The 21,032-nt window shown below is 36.1% G+C and overlaps 1 protein-coding gene across 9 annotated transcripts in view; it reads left to right on the forward strand.

Moving 5' to 3' along the window:
* NTRK2 (neurotrophic receptor tyrosine kinase 2) overlaps nt 1-21,032 on the forward strand; it is a 352,403-nt gene that overhangs the window by 43,813 nt on the left and 287,558 nt on the right. For all 9 annotated transcript variants that reach the window (XM_003941128.4, XM_003941127.4, XM_074395485.1 and 6 more), the window contains 5 exons: nt 766-834; nt 3,606-3,760; nt 15,996-16,132; nt 16,732-16,864; nt 20,100-20,405. In XM_003941128.4, the coding sequence (XP_003941177.1) occupies nt 766-834; nt 3,606-3,760; nt 15,996-16,132; nt 16,732-16,864; nt 20,100-20,405 (800 nt within the window). The remainder of the gene's footprint in view (nt 1-765; nt 835-3,605; nt 3,761-15,995; nt 16,133-16,731; nt 16,865-20,099; nt 20,406-21,032) is intronic.

Consider the following 21,032-nt stretch of genomic DNA (forward strand, 5'->3'; position numbering starts at 1 on the left):
TTCCCACCCCAAAATCTCATGGCACTAATCATTGGAAACTCCTTTATTGAATCAAATAACATGTTTGGAACATGTCAGTAAATTATTGTTTTTTAAATCACAAATGTATCTTTTCATTGTCTGGTTGGTCCAAATCTGAAGACGGTATGTTACTAGGTTAGTTCAAGATGAAATCTGACATATTCCTTGTTATGTAATTTTTTTTTGTTCTCATGATGGAGGTATTCAGTTATCTAGATCATATATAAGCAATCTCAGTAGAGTTTCTTCGTCAATAAAATATGTCTTTCTTATAAAGACATATTGGATTCGGTTAATATTCAGAGTTTTGTGTGCCACATAATTTCAAAATATCTATGATGCTCTTTAGTTTTAAGGCATCTTTTTTCCCTACTGGGTTTATAGTTTTAAATTTTAATTAATCTTACATATCCTTCTATTAATTGTTCAAAAGATCAGGATTTCTATGAAGTATATAAATTGGCTGTGAATCAATATATGAAAAATAAGCATTTGGGTGAAAAAGATATTAAAAACACACAATATAAAAAATATGTTACCTTTCCCTGCAAATAAAAAAATGTAGATAAGGCTAGAGGAAAAACTCAGCTATTACTCTAAGTCAAAGAGAGAGATATTTGGATATAAGTAAGGCATGTATAATGATCAAATAAAATTATATTTTGAAAACAAAATCTATTTGAATACCGTGTTCCTAAAATGTAACATTTTAAATTCATGTTCAATGTTTTTTATTCCTTTCAGCAATTTTACCCGAAATAAACTGACGAGTTTGTCTAGGAAACACTTCCGTCACCTTGACTTGTCTGAACTGTAAGTAATGATTTTCTGTGGCATTTGGGGAAAAGTTTTCAAAGGAAGGGGTAATTAAGTATTTTTCTTTTAATGAGTGATGTTGCAGATCTGTTTTTATATCAAATTCTCAAAAAATGATTTTTTTGAGAATCAAAAAAATCTTTTGGGTTTTATTCTCAGTCATTTATTCCCTCGTTTATTATTTTTCATTTAAAAAAATCAGTAATTAAAAAAATAGAAATCTCAGTAGTAACATACCATTTCTGATTTGTTTAAATGTTGTTTTTACATAAATAATTTCTAGTAGAGGGGAAAAAAGAGAAAAAGAAGGGGGCTTTGTGTGAAAATGACTATATATTTTGTATCTCACAGCATCTGTTTGGTTCCTGTTGGATCTAAGACCCTAAAGTCAAGCAAACCCATTCAAGGAGGAAAGAAAAATGGGCAAACCCCCCCTTTCTTTTGTCCATCTTAATGATAGGGAACATTGTGGGAGACGTAATTCTTCTTTCTCCCAACCCATCTTTGTGAGATTTTCTTCCAGGTCTGTTATTGCATTCAGTATTTATTTTTAAGTCCCATTTTCTTCTGTTGTGAAATGATAGAAAATGTATTGAAAGGTGTTGATGACTAACAGCCAGCATTTCCAAGTAAGCTAAGCTCAATTTCTTGAATTGTCCCCATGAAACAAATATGAACTGCTGCCATTCTTGTGGTAAGGCACCTCAGAGCATCCTAATGCAGAGGCTTTGTGGGGCAGATGTGGGCCCAGGACAAGGCCGTTGAAGATTAGGCAATGGCATTTGCTTAAACTCAATGTTACCTGAATTGTGGAGACTTGTTTGTTTGTTTGTTTAATGAAGATCCATCCCTATTCACAAGGAAATTGTGCAGATTGGAATATGTCACTACTTGAGAGAAAACAAGTTAATAGGTGCAATGGGTGTTATATTGTGAAAATCTTGGCAATTGGCAATTATTTGGAATAAAGTGAATTCAGGGCATTGAAGCACTAATGCTTCAACACAGGAATAGGCATGATAAACTAAAGGAAGATATATAAGACAGGGTAAAGTACTTCGTGTAAAAATTTTGAGCAAAATTTCATAAAATTTTCTTGCTGGATTAAAAATTAGAGTTTTAATTTCAATTTTATGTCTCAATGTTCTTCTTGAAGCACACTTAATCAGTTCATTCCACAAATGTTAATTGTGTACCTATCACAAATCAAAATGATATGGCACAGGGCCATGGGGATAAAGGGAGAAAAGTTTCTATGTTCATGGATTCTGTTACCCAGCGGGAGAGGTAGAAACCTAAAGATATAAGTGTAATGTGCTGTCATAATCATCGAGCTTGCACAGTAAGCTGCAGAAAGAAGCCAGCTGTGCACCAGTGTTGTGTTGTCATATGAACATTGCTGTATTCATAATTGAAACATTCCTTTGCTTCTTTATCCCTTCTGCTGAGTTAATGATATCCTCTTTTAGAAAGACTTTTTAGTTTTGCATGTACTTGGAGATCCAGGAAGCATTTTGGATTCATGGAGTTTAAACTGGTGATGGGTCTTTGCTGCATTCTATTCCATATCTTAAAACATCAAATCCCATGTTGGTGTTGGAGGGTTACTTGGAGGTGATCAAGCAGACACAAATTAAATGAGTCTACTACGACCACATTTTCCCCTAAGCAACTCCTGGAAAAGTCTCCAGGGATCCCTGAGATTCTTAGAACCCAACCAGAAAACCACAGGAGTAAATGATGTTGCAAAGCCCAGGGCCTGTCCTCATGGAAATCTTAAGTATTGTGGTTAATGCCAGGCAGAGTCTATGTAACGATTTTAAATGGCCTCATTTAAAGCCTCATTACCATAAATGGAATTCATCTTAAATAGACCACTGAGTATTATAAATAAGCATTTAAAGATTTTTTTTTTCCTTGTGGTTTTTATTTTTCTCTTGACTACTTCCTCTTCTAGCCATTGCAGGCCACATGAGTCCAGGCAGCATGGCTGAGGTCTGAATGGTGATGGCTTTCCTCCCACAGTGGTCTAACACAGCTCACTCTGCAGTTCAATTGCCTTGCCCTCAGAATAGCTTGCTCTTGTGTGTGTGTGTGTGTGTGTGTGTGTGTGTGTGTGTGTCTGTGTGTGTCTGTGTGTGAAGGAGGTCTACAGCTCCTTTCCAGGTTCTCTCTCTCACCTTCACTCCCACTATCTTGAATCAATGAAACTGACTGTGATTGCATAATGCAGAAAGCTAGGGGTGTTGGCCTTCTGATATTCACACTTTAGTCTTAGCTTTGTACTTACAGTCTCATTTTAAATTGAGATGAAATTGTTCTGCCCCCTGCTGAAGTTTGAGCTTAGTAAGTGATAACACTTGCGCCTTTAGCCTGGTCAGAAGTATGTTAGCATTCCTGAAAATGTATTGTTGGCATCTTCTTAATAACTCTATAATAATCATGATAAATTTGTCATGGCACCTTATTTTCCCCATGTAATAAGACATTCTTTTCTATCCTATATTTTGGCTATTTCTGTCCCTATCTTGTTTCCCTTGTTATTCCGTGTGGTCTTCTGTCATTCTCCAGTGCTGTCTGCCCATAGCAGAAGCTCAGTAAGTATCAGACAAATGAAGGAATAATAAGTGCTGTCATGCTATGAAAGTAGTCTGACTTCCAAGGGTTGCTGGCTAGAGAGAATTCATAATGTTGTAGTATTTTACAAGCACTAGTGTAGCTAAAATGGAAAAAGGAACTTGATCTCTTGTCATTTTTGTTCCCTGTAGGATCCTGGTGGGCAATCCATTTACATGCTCCTGTGACATTATGTGGATCAAGACTCTCCAAGAGGCTAAATCCAGTCCAGACACTGAGGATTTGTACTGCCTGAATGAAAGCAGCAAGAATATTCCCCTGGCAAACCTGCAGATACCCAATTGTGGTAATTTATTTTTAAATCAATGTGTTCTAGTTGCTATTAATTATTCTCATTGCCTTGGTGTGGTAGTCTGGGAAAATTACCATTACCTGGATTTTATATAGTATTCTGTTGATGTTTCCAGTGAATCAGACAACCTTTACGTGCAGGGTGGCGAAATTAGCTGGGGAACAACTTTGCTGAATATTCTTTGCAAGTAGAACATTAATTCAGAGTGGATGGCTATAAAGCGCATAGAGAAAAAGTACACTACTCATTCTTTTTGTTTGTTTGTTCATTTGCTTATTTGTTCATGCCTGTTCATCTGTCCATCCATCCACTCCTCCACTCATCTGTCCGTGCGAAAACTATCTGCTGAAAGTGTGGAACTTCTCTGGCCACAAATACCCTTGGTTGGCACCCAGACCAAGGGTCTCAGGATGATGAAAGTGTCCTGGCAGCACAAGCAAATGCAGTTCAATCCAGCACATTCCCTTTAACTTGTCCTACTGCCAGATGTCTGTGTCTCTTGATGGGGTGCCCCAAGTCTGCTGTGCCACGTGCTTCTCCCCATGTCTGGATTTAAGATCTCCTACTTTGCCATCATCCCCTACTCCTCTCCCCAGCGTGTTCATCTCCAACACTTAAAAGGGCACCAAATGGCAAAATCAGAGCTCATGTGAGTTCTGGTGAGTTATAAGGAAGGAATACCAAAGTGTTCGGCTTAGGATTTTACTAGTCTTCAGTGATGTACCGCTATAATACCCACACACGCATGTTACTCTCCCATTGACATTTGAATCTGTTAGTCAACCAGTTAACAAGTTCACAATTATGTTTGATCTTCTGGCCTAGTGGCTGGTGACACAGCAGAAAGCCATGTAACACCTGGTTCTTGTGCACAAGGAATCTGTGTATTAACCGCAAACAGCGGATTGTTTTCAGAAGACCTTATTATTTGAGGTCTATTTGTTATTTAAGAAAAATGGAGCAGCTGCACATGCTTTGTAGGAATGTGATAAAAACAAAGATATGTGTCTGTTTCTTACCCTGAACAACCTTAGAAGACAGCCCTGACCCTTCCCACGGATCTTTCTGTCACAAATACAGCCCTTTGGTTTCATAACGGGGAAATAAGGCTTTGTTCTCTTGCCAACTTCTGTCAGGTTTCTTTGCTAGCTAACACTTAAAAAATAAAAAACTTTTAATATGTGTCTTTTCCTGATTGATAAGAGGGTAACTGCTCTCTATTCTGATACAAATTTGTACCGCTGAGAGAAATCGCCTAGAGGGACAAGAAATTCAATGTTGAGTCACCTGGCCTTTTGGCCAGCTCCCAAATCCCTGTGGCTGTTGTGGCTACATTGGTTCAGCAGCCACTGAGAGGAAAAGAGAGAAAGCATCTGACTCCTGCTCTGATTTCACAAACTGCCCCTTAACGGACGTCTGCTTTGCCCTTGCCTGAAACCAATTCCACTTTTTCCATTTTAATTTTTGGTTGTGTTGTCTTGGCAGCATTCCGGGAATGCACCCCGCCTTACGTGTTATTGCTCAGCCATTGTGATAGGGATGGAGGACACATAAGGAGTGAGCTGGTCTTCATTTTTCCTGATCTGTTTGTCAGTTTTCAATCATTTTTTCCTTCTGTTTTCTACAAATTAGTCAGTGAGTTGTGTGTCTAAGAGTGAGTTTTTGAATCTACTGTGACAAGGGCATGTACTCAATTGCTCTATTAGGATTGAATGGTTATATTTATGGTAACATTCACCATTCATTTCAAAGTCAAGGATGCTTTTCAAAAAGCAACATTATGGAAGAGTGTGGCAGGCGAATTGACAGACTTATTTTTCCTATCATTTTTGTGTTCTTAACTGTTTTGTTCTTTCCCTTTTAATTTTTATTCTCTTTCAAGTGTTTTACTTTTATTGATAAGTTTTTTTGCAAAAGTAATTTCCTATATTACACATGTAAAGTTAGTCTTTTTCTTGCTCCTAACCATTTCAGTTCAATAGTCATAGATCTATCATGTTCTTTTTAACCATTGCATGGTATTCATGGTACATTGTGTCTTAATTAGTTAAATATTCCATATTGATGGGCTTATTTTCAATTTTTTTATTACTGCAAAAATATTTCAGCAAGCATCCTTATTCATGCATTTTAAACATATATACAAGTGCCCAGGTGTCTCTAGAATACATAGAAGGAAGCAGAATTTTTGGTTTATATGGTTTGCACATTAAAAAATGGCTGTGTCTGTTTATACCCACCCTAACAAGGTATACCTTGAAATTAGCAAACTTTTTAGTGTTTGTCTTTCTAAAAAATGCTATATGATGGCTTTTGAGTTTGCATTTTCCTGATTATTGTTGAGTAGCTCATGTGTTTATTGGACTGTGTTTATGCTTCTGTGAATTATTTGTTTATATCCTTTGTCTATTTTTCTGTAGGGTTTTTCCTTTTCTTTACTTTCATTGCTCTTTGTTTTTTCTTAATTGTTTGAAAGTGATAAATATTCCCTTTTTAAAAAATATGTATAAAGCCAAAATATTTTCTGCACAGATTTAAATGTATATTTTCTGCATTGAGATATCACCACCAATAAGGCAGAAAATATTTTTTCTTCCCTTTACTTCTCCTCCCAGTTCTCAGTTTGTTATCATCTGGAATTTTATTTTTATATGGTTACCTGGCTTTTTTGAAGATGCCCTATTTCTTTGCATATTATAGACTTTTGTTTCCTACTGTGTTTTCACAGTGCGATTTTTCTTTTTGCTGGAGTATATCTTCTAATACTTCTTTCATAGAAATTAAAAAAATAAAATAAAATTCTTGAGCGGTGAGAAATTGGCCTGTATTTTTTATTCTCAGTGGAATTTGCTGAGTAAAAAATTATAGGCTCAAAAACTCAGAACTTTGCAGATATTGCACCATATTCTATTTGTAATCAGTGTTACTGATGAGAAGGCTGAGGCTAGTCCGATGCTTGCTATTGCTAGATAATCTGTGCTTTTTTGTTTCCTCTTTAGAAATTTTTACTCCTTATCCATGTTATTCTTAAATTTCACCACAATGTAACTAGATGCAGGGTTGAACTTCTTTGTTGTTGTTTAATTCTGCTTGGTGTGTGGGATACCCTTTCAATGTGAGGGTTCATGTCTTCAGTTCTGGAAAAATTTTCTTATTGATTTGCTCTATGTATTATTTCAATTTATTCTTTCATTCAAGAATAGACATTGGATAGATATTTATACTTTTGGCTCCGCCCACACAGGCCACCCTTTCCTTAGTCATTTCCATCTGCTTGTCCTTGTGTGCTGCATTATGGGAGAATTGGTTTACTCACTACTTAGCTCTTCAGCTATTTCTCCAGCTGCTGATTTTTTTTTCCTTTCAATCACTGATTATCAATTTCCATAATCTCTTGTGAGTCATTTTTTTGTGACTGAAATGCCCTTTTCCATACTGGGGTTTGCCATATCTCCATGGAGTCCTGCAATCCTGCCTCTACTTTTGGGTCCTTTGAGAGCCTCACTGTTTTGTGAAGCACATGGTTATGTGTCCATGTGGAATTGTGCTGCTCTTCATTAATCCTCTTCTGCTTTCTCTCATTCAGGTCTTTTTTTAATAGTTTCTTGTCCATCAATGTTGTACCTTCTCACTTTCTAACATGGTTCTAGATTTTAAGAAAAATATTGAGTATCACTTCTAGATATCTGGGATGAGAAGGGGAGCTTTGACTTTGGGGCTTAGTCATGTATTAATTTTCTTTTGATAGTTTCCCAATTTCGGTTCTTTCAGGAGAAGTTAGATATCTAAACAGAAAATGACACTAGAATATTAAATTTAAAATCTTTTTTGAAATTCTGTGTTGAAGAAACCAGATGATAACATGCCAATATCTTCAAGGTAGATGTCTTGTTTGAAAAAAAAAATGAATTTATGGTCAGCTGGCTTTTTCTTTTACATATACTTTTGAAACACATCTGTTGCGTTTCAGTTACAAATTTGAAGTTCATCTTATTTCCACACTTTCTTGGGGGTGGCGGGTGAAACTTTTTAGCTAACTGAATCAGTAGAGACCATGGTCTTGTGTGTGTCATCATTGTAACCCAACAATCTGCTGCAACTACCGTGGTCATTGTATTTAATTTGCAATTGGTACTATTTTTATTTCAATAAAAAAGAAGAGCTATTGAGATTTTTTTGTTTATAAGATGGGTTTTCTTTAAAAGCTTCCCTTGTTAATATTTAACCATGAAGGTATTGTATGGAGAACAAGTTCTCTACATTTTATACTCAAATATGCATATTCCATGGTGCCTACTGTACCCTTTGAACATAACAGACGTTTGATGAAGGTTTGCTGAATTATCAAATGCATGAACCATATCATATTAATGGTCATATTGGACCAGGTTTTTAATATAATGGTGTGAATATTTCAGTTAATTAAAAATAACTTAAATACATTATTTTAGCCAAATTATTCCATGGTTTAGTTTTTTTAGTTCTTTTTGAAATTTTTTTTCTCATTGCATTTTTGAGAGAATCTCATTTCTTCTTTTTTCTGTATATCCTTAGAGATTAATTGAGCATGATAGATGGGACTGGGAAGTTTAACTGCATCATTCTCATTAATAGTGCAGTCAAAATGCCTCACAATATTTTTCTAACAGTCCCCTCCTGCTGTGAATTACTGTAAATTTATTCATGCTGTAAAACAAGTGGTGGTTCGTTTCTTCACAAGGCCCTTCTAAACCTTAGAAAAACTTTATTAATTGCAAGGCAACAAAACATTTTCATATTGCATTTCCACATTAATTGGAATAAGAGATGCTACGAGCAATGGTTCTGAAGACTGAAACAGATTCGTATAAGTGCTGGGAAAGAAAGCTGATTTTGCCAGGCTGTGCCAATTATCACCTCACACAAAAAATCTCCCTGTTACTTCTTACAGCATTTTTAATGAAATTATTTATCATGTAGTATTTAAAAAAACATTTCTTCTCAATTCCTGGACACTTAGATGATCTTCAGCAGTTAGTCTTGCCGTATGAATCTTTCAGTCACTTCCCCTGGCAGAATGGGATTATTAAGGAGCAGTGGATATAATATGTTAATTTTTAAAAATACTATCATTATTATTTAGAACTTACCTGAGAGCTTCTTCAGCAAGTGTTAATAGCACATGAAATGCTCTATCTTAAGTAGATGGCAAATACATTTAAGAAAGGCAGTATTCCTCTGGGTCATATCAGAACAATCCCTGCACCTATTTTACTAGTAAGCAGTTACCACACAGAATGATAGTCCCACAGTGAATATAAGGTACCAATTCACTTGTTGGTTGAAGAACTGTGCCATTACTATGTAAACCATCTTTAACAGTCCCATGGATTGAAATCAGACTTGCCTTTGGTTTCTTTGCTATTTATTATGACAATTTCCATTTTCTACTTTTCCAAACTTCAAACTTTTAATGTAAATAAAAAGTGATCTGATAGTGAAGATCAGATCACAGGTGCCCAAGAGGAGAGGCCGGGTTCCTTGAGATAAATTGAATTTAATGATTTATTTTTAAGATTTACTTCTGGTTTCAACCACAATTTGTAGCACAAATGTCTGTGTAGCATATTTGTACATACTCCTTCTTTTGTTTGTGTTGAACTAGGAAAATAGACTGGTAATAATTCCACCTTGTTAACATTCCCAGATTAAAAGGATATGCTATATGCTCTATGTGGAAGTTAGAGTGATATGAAACATTATTTTCTTAGCGACTTAGTTGGATTACTTTCTTTCTTGAAAACCATATACAAAGCCTACTTTAGTGTACTGCTTTGCTTTAATTTTCTCAGAGATCAGGTTTTATCTCCTAAATAAAGCAAACCACACAGTGGATCGTTGTTTTTCTTTATCTTCTTAGAATGTCAAATGATGTTTTTTTTTTTTTTTTTTTTTTTAATCATCTGTCAACTGCTGTTTAAGTTTTTGTGTTTAGAAGTTACGTAGTAGCTGTCACTATTGTGACATGGCTCACATGTGCTTAGAAGCACAGTTTCAAATTTGAGCGTGCAAAGTCCTTTTGCTAATTTTCTGCCATTTTTGCTATCAGATATAAAGCAGTCACTTCTAAATAGGTCAGGATCATTTTGGCTTTATTCTTGGTTGTGGAATATATCTGTTTAGGAGGCAAAGAACTTGGAAGATATGGCAAGGAGATAGAAAGGTAGAGGGGAATGTTACAGAATTTTAGTGTTCTGCTGAGAGAGAAGAGATACGTAAAGTGCTTATTTGTTTTAAGTTATTTATGTGCACACAAATAGAAGTGAGAAGAGAGAAGGCAGAGTACAGACAAAATTATAATTTACTTGAATATCTTTATACATATAGAATAATGACCCAACATGAAATGAACAGAGCTCAGGACCACTGAAGCAAACTGAAAACAAACACAAGCCAGACCTAATGGTGATTACTGAAAAATATTAGTAAAACCCAACCTTGGCCCATCTTATTTGTTGCCAAGCTAAGTTAATCCAAAATGACTAGAGATTTATTTTTCCTTAATAGAAAGTGAGGGCCTACACACTTTGAATGATGTTTGAATGACCTAGTCGATTTGGTCAACTCTCAACAAGTATGAACTAATGGGTGGAAAGCAAAGACATCGCAGATCCCAGCAAAGGAGGCAGCCAGAATGACCTGGTTAAGGCCCTGGACAGACAGCATGGCCTAGGGCCAACCCCCTTCACTTGTTATTTAGTCATAATACTTGATAGCCTTAGCTTCTTCGTCTGAAAATAGAAATATTAATGGCACCTACTTTCTAGGATTTTTAGGATGACTGATAAGGTAATAAATGGAAAATATTTAAAATAGAGTCTAGCACATACTAAGTATCCAATATATATTAGCTATTGCAACCATCAATAAGAATAGTTAGATTTAAATGTATTTTACATCTGAATTTAAATATATATATATATCTTATATTTTGTCGAATTGCTTGAAATGAAAATAAAGCCACAACAGATATCACAGTCAAAGAAAATGTTATGTATTCAAATCTGCTTGGGGAATGTAAGATCAATGGAATTAAAATGGGTTTCTTTATAGTAGGAGTTCTCAGAGCTTTTAATTTGCTAATGTGTGTTGTGAACATCCAGAGTTTCTTACAGGGCTTTCTTCTTCTTCTTCTTTTTTTTTTTTTTGGTAATCTTGGATTTTTTTTTTTTTTTTTTTTCCTTTAGAACATCTCAAGAAATTAGAGTTCCATAAGACACGCTTTGGGGAAAATTTGATGTATAGCTCAGGCCCATGTCAGATTTAAGAATAATAGTTGTAAGAACAAAAACCCATTGAACAATTGCCCATCACTTACAGTCTAAACCCCTGTCGTTTCCAGTGTGTTCTGTGGAACAGAGAGTTTATTAGAAATGCAAATTATTAGATCCCAACCCAGACCTATTGCAAAAGAAACTACATCTTTAACAAGATACCCTGGTGATCCATATGCACAGTAGAGTTTGGGAAGCTTTGATGTAAAGAAAGTCAACATTTTCACTGCCTGGTTGAGGATTTTCTGCTGAGGTCTACAGGCCAGGACATCCTTCTTGAAGGAACCCGGATCAAGAGACATTTACACGGAAGTATCTGTCTGCCTGGGAAGCTGGTCCTCTCTGATAGCCAGTGAGATTCCCCAGAGTGCAAAGGAAGACAGCTGTAAGGCTTAGAGTCAGGATCCCTTTAAAGTAGAGTTAGCAGCTCTTGGAATCACTGCTGGGCTTTGCTGTGTACTTGTGCCGATTTCAAATCTTATTAAGCCAGGAAGTAGTGCCTGGCAACTGGTTTATCCCGCCTTGGCTATTCATGCTTCCCAATTCATTTTTATTGTGCTAATTAAACCTCAAGTGATATTTCAAGTACAGATTGTTTTTTCCATTATTGATTCTTCGGCCAGCATATTAACGCTGTAGAATTAAACGTGAGTCAGATGCTTACTCATTTGTGGAAGACTTTACATTTAAAAGATCTAGACTTGGCCAATTTTGCTTAGATTCCTTTGGAAACTGCGATGAAAGGGTGATATAATTTCTCTATAAATAAAGGAGACTCATGCTTCTACAGAATAGACACGTAATTATTTTTTAAATGAAATAATTTCTTTATCAAGGATGCTCAGTGGTATTTATGGTCCATGATGAAATGGATATGTACATCTTGGGAGGTAGTGGTGAAGACCCTGAGCTTTGAGTTCAAATTCTAGGTCTGCATGTACTTGGACAATGTTGGATAATATATTTGACTTTTCCAAAACTCATATACTTCATTAATTAAATGAGGACAAAATACTTATCTTCAAGATTGATTGTAAGAATGAGATAAAACAAGGTACTATGCAAGAATATCTGGTTCAGTGAATGCCCAATAAATGCTAATATTAGTGTTACTGTAATTAAATGCTCTTAGAGCTGTTGATTGTATAAGCTTAACAAAAAACCTACATGAAATTTTATAGGAAAAATTAACATTACAACGTAGCATTTCCTACTGAGAATCTATTTTGACCTTTCTCTGTGGAGAATTTCCAAACTACTAGATACGTTTATAAAAAGTAGGAAATTTATCCCATAGGTTTGTACTTGAAATGCCAAGGTGGGTGTCTTTAAGTTCCAATGGCAGGAGGTCTGGCTATGGAGGGGATCATATCTTGAGAACAAGCACCATGACAGGCCTTGACTCTGATGGTCACCCAGGAGTCAGCAGATAAATCTATAAATAAAGAAAGTGGGAGAGACAGCCTGGCACGGTGGCTCATGCCTGTAATCCTAGCACATTGGGAGGCCGAGGCGGGTGTAGTGTCTGAGCTCAGGAGTTCGAGACCAGTCTGGGCAACACGGCAAAACCCTGTTTCTATTAAAAATATAAAAAATTAGCCAGGTGTGGTAGTGTGTGCCTGTAATCCCAGTTACTCAAGAGGCTGAGGCACAAAAATTGATTGAACCCAAGAGGCGAAGGTTGCAGTGAGCTGAGATAGTGCCAATACACTCTAGCTTGGGAAATAGAGCAAGACTCTGTCTCAAAAAAAAGAAAAAGAAAAAGAAAAAAAAAAAAGAAAAGAAAAAGGTGGGAAGGAGAGTCACAAAGCACAAACACTTGTAAGCTAAAAAAGCAGATGGATGAATAGTAACTTACTTAAAGGCTGAGAATACTGGTCGCCAAGTTGACAATGGAGAAAGCCAAGGGGAAACTGGTTTATAGGGCAGAACTACTACAATGCTTAGGGCATGAGAATACAAGTAATGCCAAACAGTCTACTGGTTGCAAGTCTGCTAAGCCCAGGTTACTGAACCTCTCCCACCTCAGCAGAAGATTGGAGGCTTAATTCTCTAAAGTGGATAAAACACGGGTTCTCAGAAATTCCATAGGAACCATAGAGAATATGATGGATTTACATATGGAATATTAATATTTCCAGACCTCTTTCTCCTCCAAGCAGGAAGTAGGAAGAGAATTATTTGAATAATTTGACCACTCCTTTCTTCAAAATGATTTCATAATCCTGACATCAGATGGAACCTAGTATATAGGCCAGTAATATTATCCTACAATGAAGCAGACAATTCACAAATATGTGCAATGCTTCTAGAACCCCATTCTTAAAGATGTATGAACAACCAGACATAACTGACGAAAGCTTATAATTGAAACACAAACACGAAAGCACCATAGAGAGAAAGAGGGGAAAAAATTGCAAGAAACAAAGTTGATATAGAGAAAAGAAAAATTCAAGAAGTGATTATAAATATCTGAGAGAAATTGTAAGAGATATTGCATCCATGAAACAAGAAGAGGGTGCTATAAGAAAAAAGAACATTCAGGAACAAAAGAAGAGCCTTGGGAATAAAATATATGACAGAGGAATGAACAACCTTAAAAGAGGGTTTTAAAGGTTAATCTAAAAAAAATCCCTTCGAATAGAGCAAATAAATGAAAAGATGGAAAATAGGAAAGGATTAGAGAATTAAGTGGGCTACCTAGAAGGCACAACCTCCAAACGATAGGAGTTTTAAGTGATAAGAAAGCATGCTCATACTTATATATGCAACATTTTTTTTCCTTTTATAGTGGTACATATAGCAGTGTTGCAAACTGTAATTAACACTGTATTTGATGAAATATAGTAAGTATTGCATATTAGATGGTTCTGCTGTTGGTAAGGCTTGCATACTCATAATAATCTTTATGTCTCCATTGAGACAATGTAACTTTACAGCATATGTAGGGTATGTTTAATGTGATGGGGGCCATGGGGAGGGCTGGAATTCTGTGTGAAAGTGAGCCTATGTCTCATCTTCCACAGTGGGAGATCAGTAGATACTGCTGAAACAGAAAAACCAAGAAGTAGCAATAAAGAATGATACTTAAAGATGAGCAGATCAATACCAAAAGAAGAAGTTAAAAGTGATGAAATGGGTGCCTCTGGGAACAGGAAATAGTGCCACATGGGTAAGGTGGGACTACTGTTTTTCACACACAGCAGCTTTAATCTTTTTCATAAGTTTTATAGAATTATCAACTCTTCAAACCATGTGACTAAATAAAATGAAGTATATATATATTTTAAAAAGTCACCCAGATTATGCAATTGACTTCAAGGAGATTTTTCACTAAGTAAGCCCATTTCTTCTGTCTTGTCTTGACATGCTTCATAATAAATTGAACAGCTTAATTGTCATAGAAATTGTGAAGAAAACACATTGAGAAAAACAAAACTCATCCAAGGCCACAAAGTTAGTATGTGCCGGGTTTAGGGTGTACTGCACTCTCTGTTAATCATTGTTATATATTTCACTGCCCTGTACAACTGGCTGTCAGGGACTTTTTTTTTTACCCCATGAAAGATGTAACATTGCTCTCTATTGGATGCTTACAGGAAGGAAGAGTTTAGAAGCGGGTCTCACTAGCTCCTGAAAGCCAGATCTTATTGGGGAGTCTTCTCTTAGTGGTGGAAAAACCATGAGACATAGACTGTACAAATCTTATTCCAGTCTGATTTCACTAATAAAGAAAGATGGCTTTGCCAGTAAGAATACATCTTAAGAGAAGGGTTTATGCATAGTAATGTGAAGATGAGAGGTCAGATATTGCCAGATGGGTGGGTTAATTGCAATTTAATGGCTGTTGAAAATGAATTGCCTTCTTTGACCTGCAGGTTCTGATCTGAGTTAATGATGTCTCATAGTTCTGCAGGACATAGCTATGAGGTGATTATAGTCCCAAGCAGAGTTTCTGACACCAAGAGAGGGCTAGACTCCACTAGCAGGTCCTAACATAATGTTACACCCTTTAGGACATGTCTATGTATAAAAAATACTATGATCTTTATGCAGTTTAAAGCAGTGTCAACACTCATTTGGTGTGATAATTTCATGAAGTGATAGCAACATCCCTAAAATTGCACATAGCTTTTGAATATAAAAAGATAAAAATGATGCTTTGCTAGACTATTAAAAATGTTTATAAGGTTCAAAGTTTCATCTAATAAATACATTCTCACAGTTTTTCCAATAAAAAGAACTTTTCACTGGAATGAGTCCATATACCCGTTTTCATTATATTCTAAATAAGATGAACAATTTTACCAAACTTTGAAATGTTCTAACACTGCAATAGTTTAACCTTCCTGTCTGAAAAATGCTTTGAAACTACATTTTCTTCAACAGAATGACTCTTTCAAAATCTGTGTCTGGTAGTAGGTTAGATTTGTGAGAGTTACTTAATGCAAAAAACAGATTTTTGCAAAAACAAAATAGATGCATCTCACCCTTTTGTGTTCTTGAGCAATAAAAAAAAAGAGGGGTAGGAGACAGAGGGAAATAAAAGACATAATGTCAGTCCACAGGTATAATCTCTGTTTATGTGCAGAAACTGGATTAGTAATTGTAGAATAGAAAAAAAGGTGGAAGACAGTTCTATATGCTAGTGTTCTTGAAAATGAAAGGTTATTCTGCAATAGTACTTTAAGAAATTGTGCATAATTTATTTTGAAATCTAATTATGGCTTTTTTGGTTTACGTGAAATCTATGAAGCTCATCAACGTGGCACTTTTTCAGATCAACATAAATCAGTGTCAAAAAAGCAATTAAAGATTGATTTTTAAAGCATAAACAGTTTTCAATTTATTGCTATTATTTTGATACTGCATTTATCTATTTGCATATGCCTCTGTTTACTTTTCTTGTTCCATAGGTTTGCCATCTGCAAATTTGGCCGCACCTAACCTCACTGTGGAGGAAGGAAAGTCTATCACGTTATCCTGTAGTGTGGCAGGCGATCCAGTTCCTAATATGTACTGGGATGTTGGTAATCTGGTTTCCAAACATATGGTAAGGCTTGTGTTTGGCTGTGTCTTAATAGAGAGACAAGAGTGTTTCAGAATGTGAGAATGTATTAAACCTAGCGATGATCATTTGATATTTTATAGGGCTACATATAGAAATTTACAAAGAGTTTTTGATGTACATTTACTTTCTACTTATTCTTAATTAACAAAGACTAATGCAGGCTTGCATTTTAGTTATGCATACCTAATAGAGTGAGGAGTCTTCATATCCCTTGTGAGCTCTTTGTATTATCCTGAGAAAAGTGAGTGACTTTCCCCATGGTCTTCTCCCTTAGGGGGAATTCACGGATCAAGTCAACCTCATACACTTAGCAAGTGAGACCTACAGATATAGAATAACTTCTGATTTATTTGTTTGCCTGAGCCCAGTTCAGGCAGAGAAGCTTTTCTACTGTTATATATATATCATATATACATATATATATATATATGATATATGATATATATATGTATATATGATATATATATATACATATATATATATATATATTTCCTCTAATTAGGGAAAGAAACCCCAAATCCTGTCACTTTGGGATCAATTCTAATCAAGGTTATTTTTTTTTTCTGTTAATTCATTTGTAGAATGAAACAAGCCACACACAGGGCTCCTTAAGGATAACTAACATTTCATCCGATGACAGTGGGAAGCAAATCTCTTGTGTGGCAGAAAATCTTGTAGGAGAAGATCAAGATTCTGTCAACCTCACTGTGCATTGTACGTAATCAGACTGGCATGTATTTTTAATAGCAAATGATCATGGACACACCTGCGTTTGTTGCTGGAGCACTCTGGGTGCTGCTTAAGTTTGTTAAAAAAGTATATGCAGTGTTTTGTGCATACTTAATTAAGAAACGTTATCAGCCTCTTTTACTTGTTCAATTCCTGCTTTACAACTCTTGCTCATCCATTATCTTTCTTTTAGGCTTCTTTCTCGATTTTGAGCTTGTCCTTTTGTGCCTTCCTCTGTCTTTTTTCTGATAGAATATTTTTTGGGCTGGTTGCTCCCTCTTGTTAACGTTTTAGCTTAAATTTTCATAAAGCAGTTTCTAAAACTTTCTTCCTCTATAAAAGCAACATGATGCTTTAAATTATGATTCCTAAAGTATTTGCTGGCTGTTCATAAATGCCTAATTGTACTGTTGATAAAATAAAACCTCATTCATTTGACATCAAGTTTCTGTGAGAAGGTAGGATTAGTCCTACTTAAATTATTGAAAATTATTATCACGTATAGGAAACTTTTATTATTATTGTTTTAAATTTCTGTATACATTGAATCTAAGTTAAAAGATATCCATCTTCTTAAACATAAGTGCATTATTCTTCAGTATTATAACTAATATGATATATATTTTGAAATTCCAAATTGTGGCTTTTAGCATGACGATGTATATTCAGTAAAAACTATATAGACACTTCATGTCATTGCGGATTCTGACCTGGTACAGTATAAATTAATGAGGTTTTATTCCATTTGGATTGGAACTCGGATGAGAAAAACATGAGCGTGCATGTGTGTAAGTGTGTGTATGAATTACACATGTGTAGACCCCTGGCCATAGCTGGTGCCGATATGCTGGTTAACACTCACTCCATAGCACACATTCAGTGTGTGATTGCTGTAGTGAACAATTGAAATCATCAGCTATAATCCTTTATCACTATTAGTACCACCACTATGCCCAGTGGGGACTAAACTCATAATTTCTTATCATTTTGACCCACTCAGAAACCTGAAGTCAATGTTATCTCCAAACGTTTGCAACCATTTTCAGCTATATGTCCTTAAATCAGCACCTAACCCAAAATTCATTTGAGCATGGTGGAAGGAATGAGTGGGCCCTGGGTGTGGGGACCTGGGCTGGTGGGAGGAAGGTAAGTGTGGCCTCTGCCCCACTGTGGTCCTTGTGGTGGTTGGTTTATAACACAGGTCTATGAGTGTGTGTATCTACACATGTATGGACCTTATTTTGTTTCATATATATATACATACATATATATATATATGGGGTTCCCCCAAATTATATTTAAATTGAATTTTTATAGATGAAATCACATATTAAAAACTTCTGTTTTCCAAAGACCATTTTAAGGAGGCCTGTGAGAGATATTTGGTAAAGCAAAAAATTAAGCTTTACCAATTTAAGTTTAGTAATATCACATTTCTTACAGTGAGGGACACTGTCACAACATACACATGCAGAGTTCAGCTGCACACTTGCTCAATTGAGAGGAATGTCACTGGTAACTGGAAATCTTTCTGTAAATTATGAAAGTGAATTGGGCTCTTTTGTCAGCTTTACTTATTCCTAGGTAGTATTGTGGGAGGATTTACCTGGATACAAGTAAGAGGGTAATATCAGATTACCTGTTTTCTATTAAAAAATATCCAAACTTGAGTTTTTTCCTCAGTTTCAGGTTAATATCTATATGGTCACTAGGTTCTGAAAAATTGACTTTATCTGTCAAAGTTTAGACAAATAGCAGAAGCATTACAAGCTAAAGAATATTAACAACTGGGTAGGTACAGGGGCTCATGCCTGTAATCCCAGCACTTTGGGAGGCTGAGGTGGGTGGATGGCTTGAGATGAGGAATTCAAGACCAGCCTAGGCAACATGGTGAAACCCCATCTCTACTAAAAATAATAAAATTGGTCAGACATGATGGCAGGCGCCTGTAATCCCAGCTACTCAGAAGGCTGAGGCACGAGAATCACTTGAACCTGGGAGGCGGAGGTTGCAGTGAGCTGAGATCGTGCCACTGCACTTCAGCCTGGGTGACAGAGCGAGTCTAAAGAAATGAAAACAGTAACAACCAAGATAACCATTGCCAAGACCCCACTCATAGTGCTTGTCTGTTCCCTGGCTATGATGTCTTAGATTTTTTCTCCTCTTGTTTGATGAGCACATGTAGTCAGGAAGCAGTGCATGAGAGGGAAGGGCCATTGGATTAAACATTAGGAGACAAGATTCTTGTTCCAGATCTGCCTTGCTCAGTAACCTTGATGAGGTCACTTAACCTCATCGTACTTTGGTTTCTTCATCTGAAAAAATGATGCTATTAGATCTCAAAGGTCTTTTCCAGTCCTTGATTTTGTAATTACCAGCGTCAGACTACATTAAAATAAACAGATGAAGGATTTTAAATACCTTCACTCAGGATAAGTACTCTGTTTAAAGAGTGTACTTGATTATGTTTGTTTCCCCAAAGGATAAGGTGCTTTATATTTAAAGTTGAAATAATATCTAATCTGTCCAGGTTTAGATTGGACCCCAAACATTTAAAGGATCAAAACACTAGCATGTAGGATCTTAGCAAAAATGGACAACACTCTAATGAAATGTGATACTTTCAAAGGATATTTACTATTGACAAGCAGTAAAAAATGATTTATTATACTTACAATAATTAACCAGTAGCAGCACATTTATTACATTGATCAGTTTGATCTGTTTTTGAAGTTTATGAGATCAGAGCTTCAGGTAAATTTTTAAAAGTTGTTTTTGTTATTTGTTTTATTTAGGAAAGAAGTACTATCAAAAAGTATCCATTATTTTATTATTTTTGATATTTTTGGTAATGAATCCATACAATATCAAGATACAGATATTATAAAACAAGGTCAACTTCAAATGGATTCTTTCCACTGTCAGAAATCTCTTGGATCTGTTTGGACCTGGCTTTCAATTATACTGAATAGATTTGAGAAATGACTGTAATGTATGGGACTTAAGTAGAACAGAGAAAGGAGTCACTCTGAAGCTCTCTGTAGGGAGTTACATCCACCCTGATGATGATACAAAATACTGATGGATTCCAGAGTTTCTGGTCACGTGTTTTTCTAAGCCAAACAGTGGTTGAGTAAAATTCCCTGTCAATGACACAAACATCTCGATGGGGAGAATTCTGAGCTTTCTGATGCTATTAACTCTCTCTTTTTCAATTTAGTTGCACCAACTATCACATTTCTCGAATCTCCAACCTCAGACCACCACTGGTGCATTCCATTCACTGTGAAAGGCAACCCCAAACCAGCGCTTCAGTGGTTCTATAACGGGGCAATATTGAATGAGTCCAAATACATCTGTACTAAGATACACGTTACCAATCACACGGAGTACCATGGCTGCCTCCAGTTGGATAATCCCACTCACATGAACAATGGGGACTACACTCTCATAGCGAAGAATGAGTATGGGAAGGATGAGAAACAGATTTCTGCTCACTTCATGGGTTGGCCTGGAATTGATGATGGTGAGTAACTGACGCTTTTGCATGTGGGGAGAAGATACAGTCTATCATTTACCTGTAGACAAAATCATGTATACCATAAACCATCTCCAAACCCAGTGGCTTAAAACTCCATTGTTTAGTCTTGCTCATGGATCCATAGGTCAGTGGAGTAGTTTTATTTTGCATGTACCTATTGTGGAATGCAGGGTGGTGAAGCAAAAGCTGCATAGAGCATGTGCTTGTTATGAAAAGTGCAGAGTGAAAGAGGACAATAGGAAATATGTGAGGCTTCCTAAGGCCTAGCTTCAGAGCTGGTGCACTGTACTGTCTCTTCAGTGTATCTGCCATTGGCCAAAGCAAGTCATAGGGCCAAAGCCAAGTTAAGGGGCAGGGAGTGGTACTCCTCCCAAGAAGATAATGAGGAAATTAACAATTTTGACCAGTTATCTGACATACACTGTATTAATAACTAGGGTGCTTGGGCATTTTATGGTAAAAGGGCTATTATTGTTATTACCATCATTGTTGCATGTGTTTAATAAAGTTTTGTACCCACCATGGCAAAACCCATGCAAAACCACAAGCAGAGGAACTGTGTTTGGTTGGGTTGTGATGTATTTAAGATTTATTTTCTAGCCCCTTATCTAA

The sequence above is a fragment of the Saimiri boliviensis genome, chromosome 2, assembly GCF_048565385.1.
Source record: "Saimiri boliviensis isolate mSaiBol1 chromosome 2, mSaiBol1.pri, whole genome shotgun sequence".
NCBI classification, from domain to species: Eukaryota; Metazoa; Chordata; class Mammalia; order Primates; family Cebidae; genus Saimiri; species Saimiri boliviensis.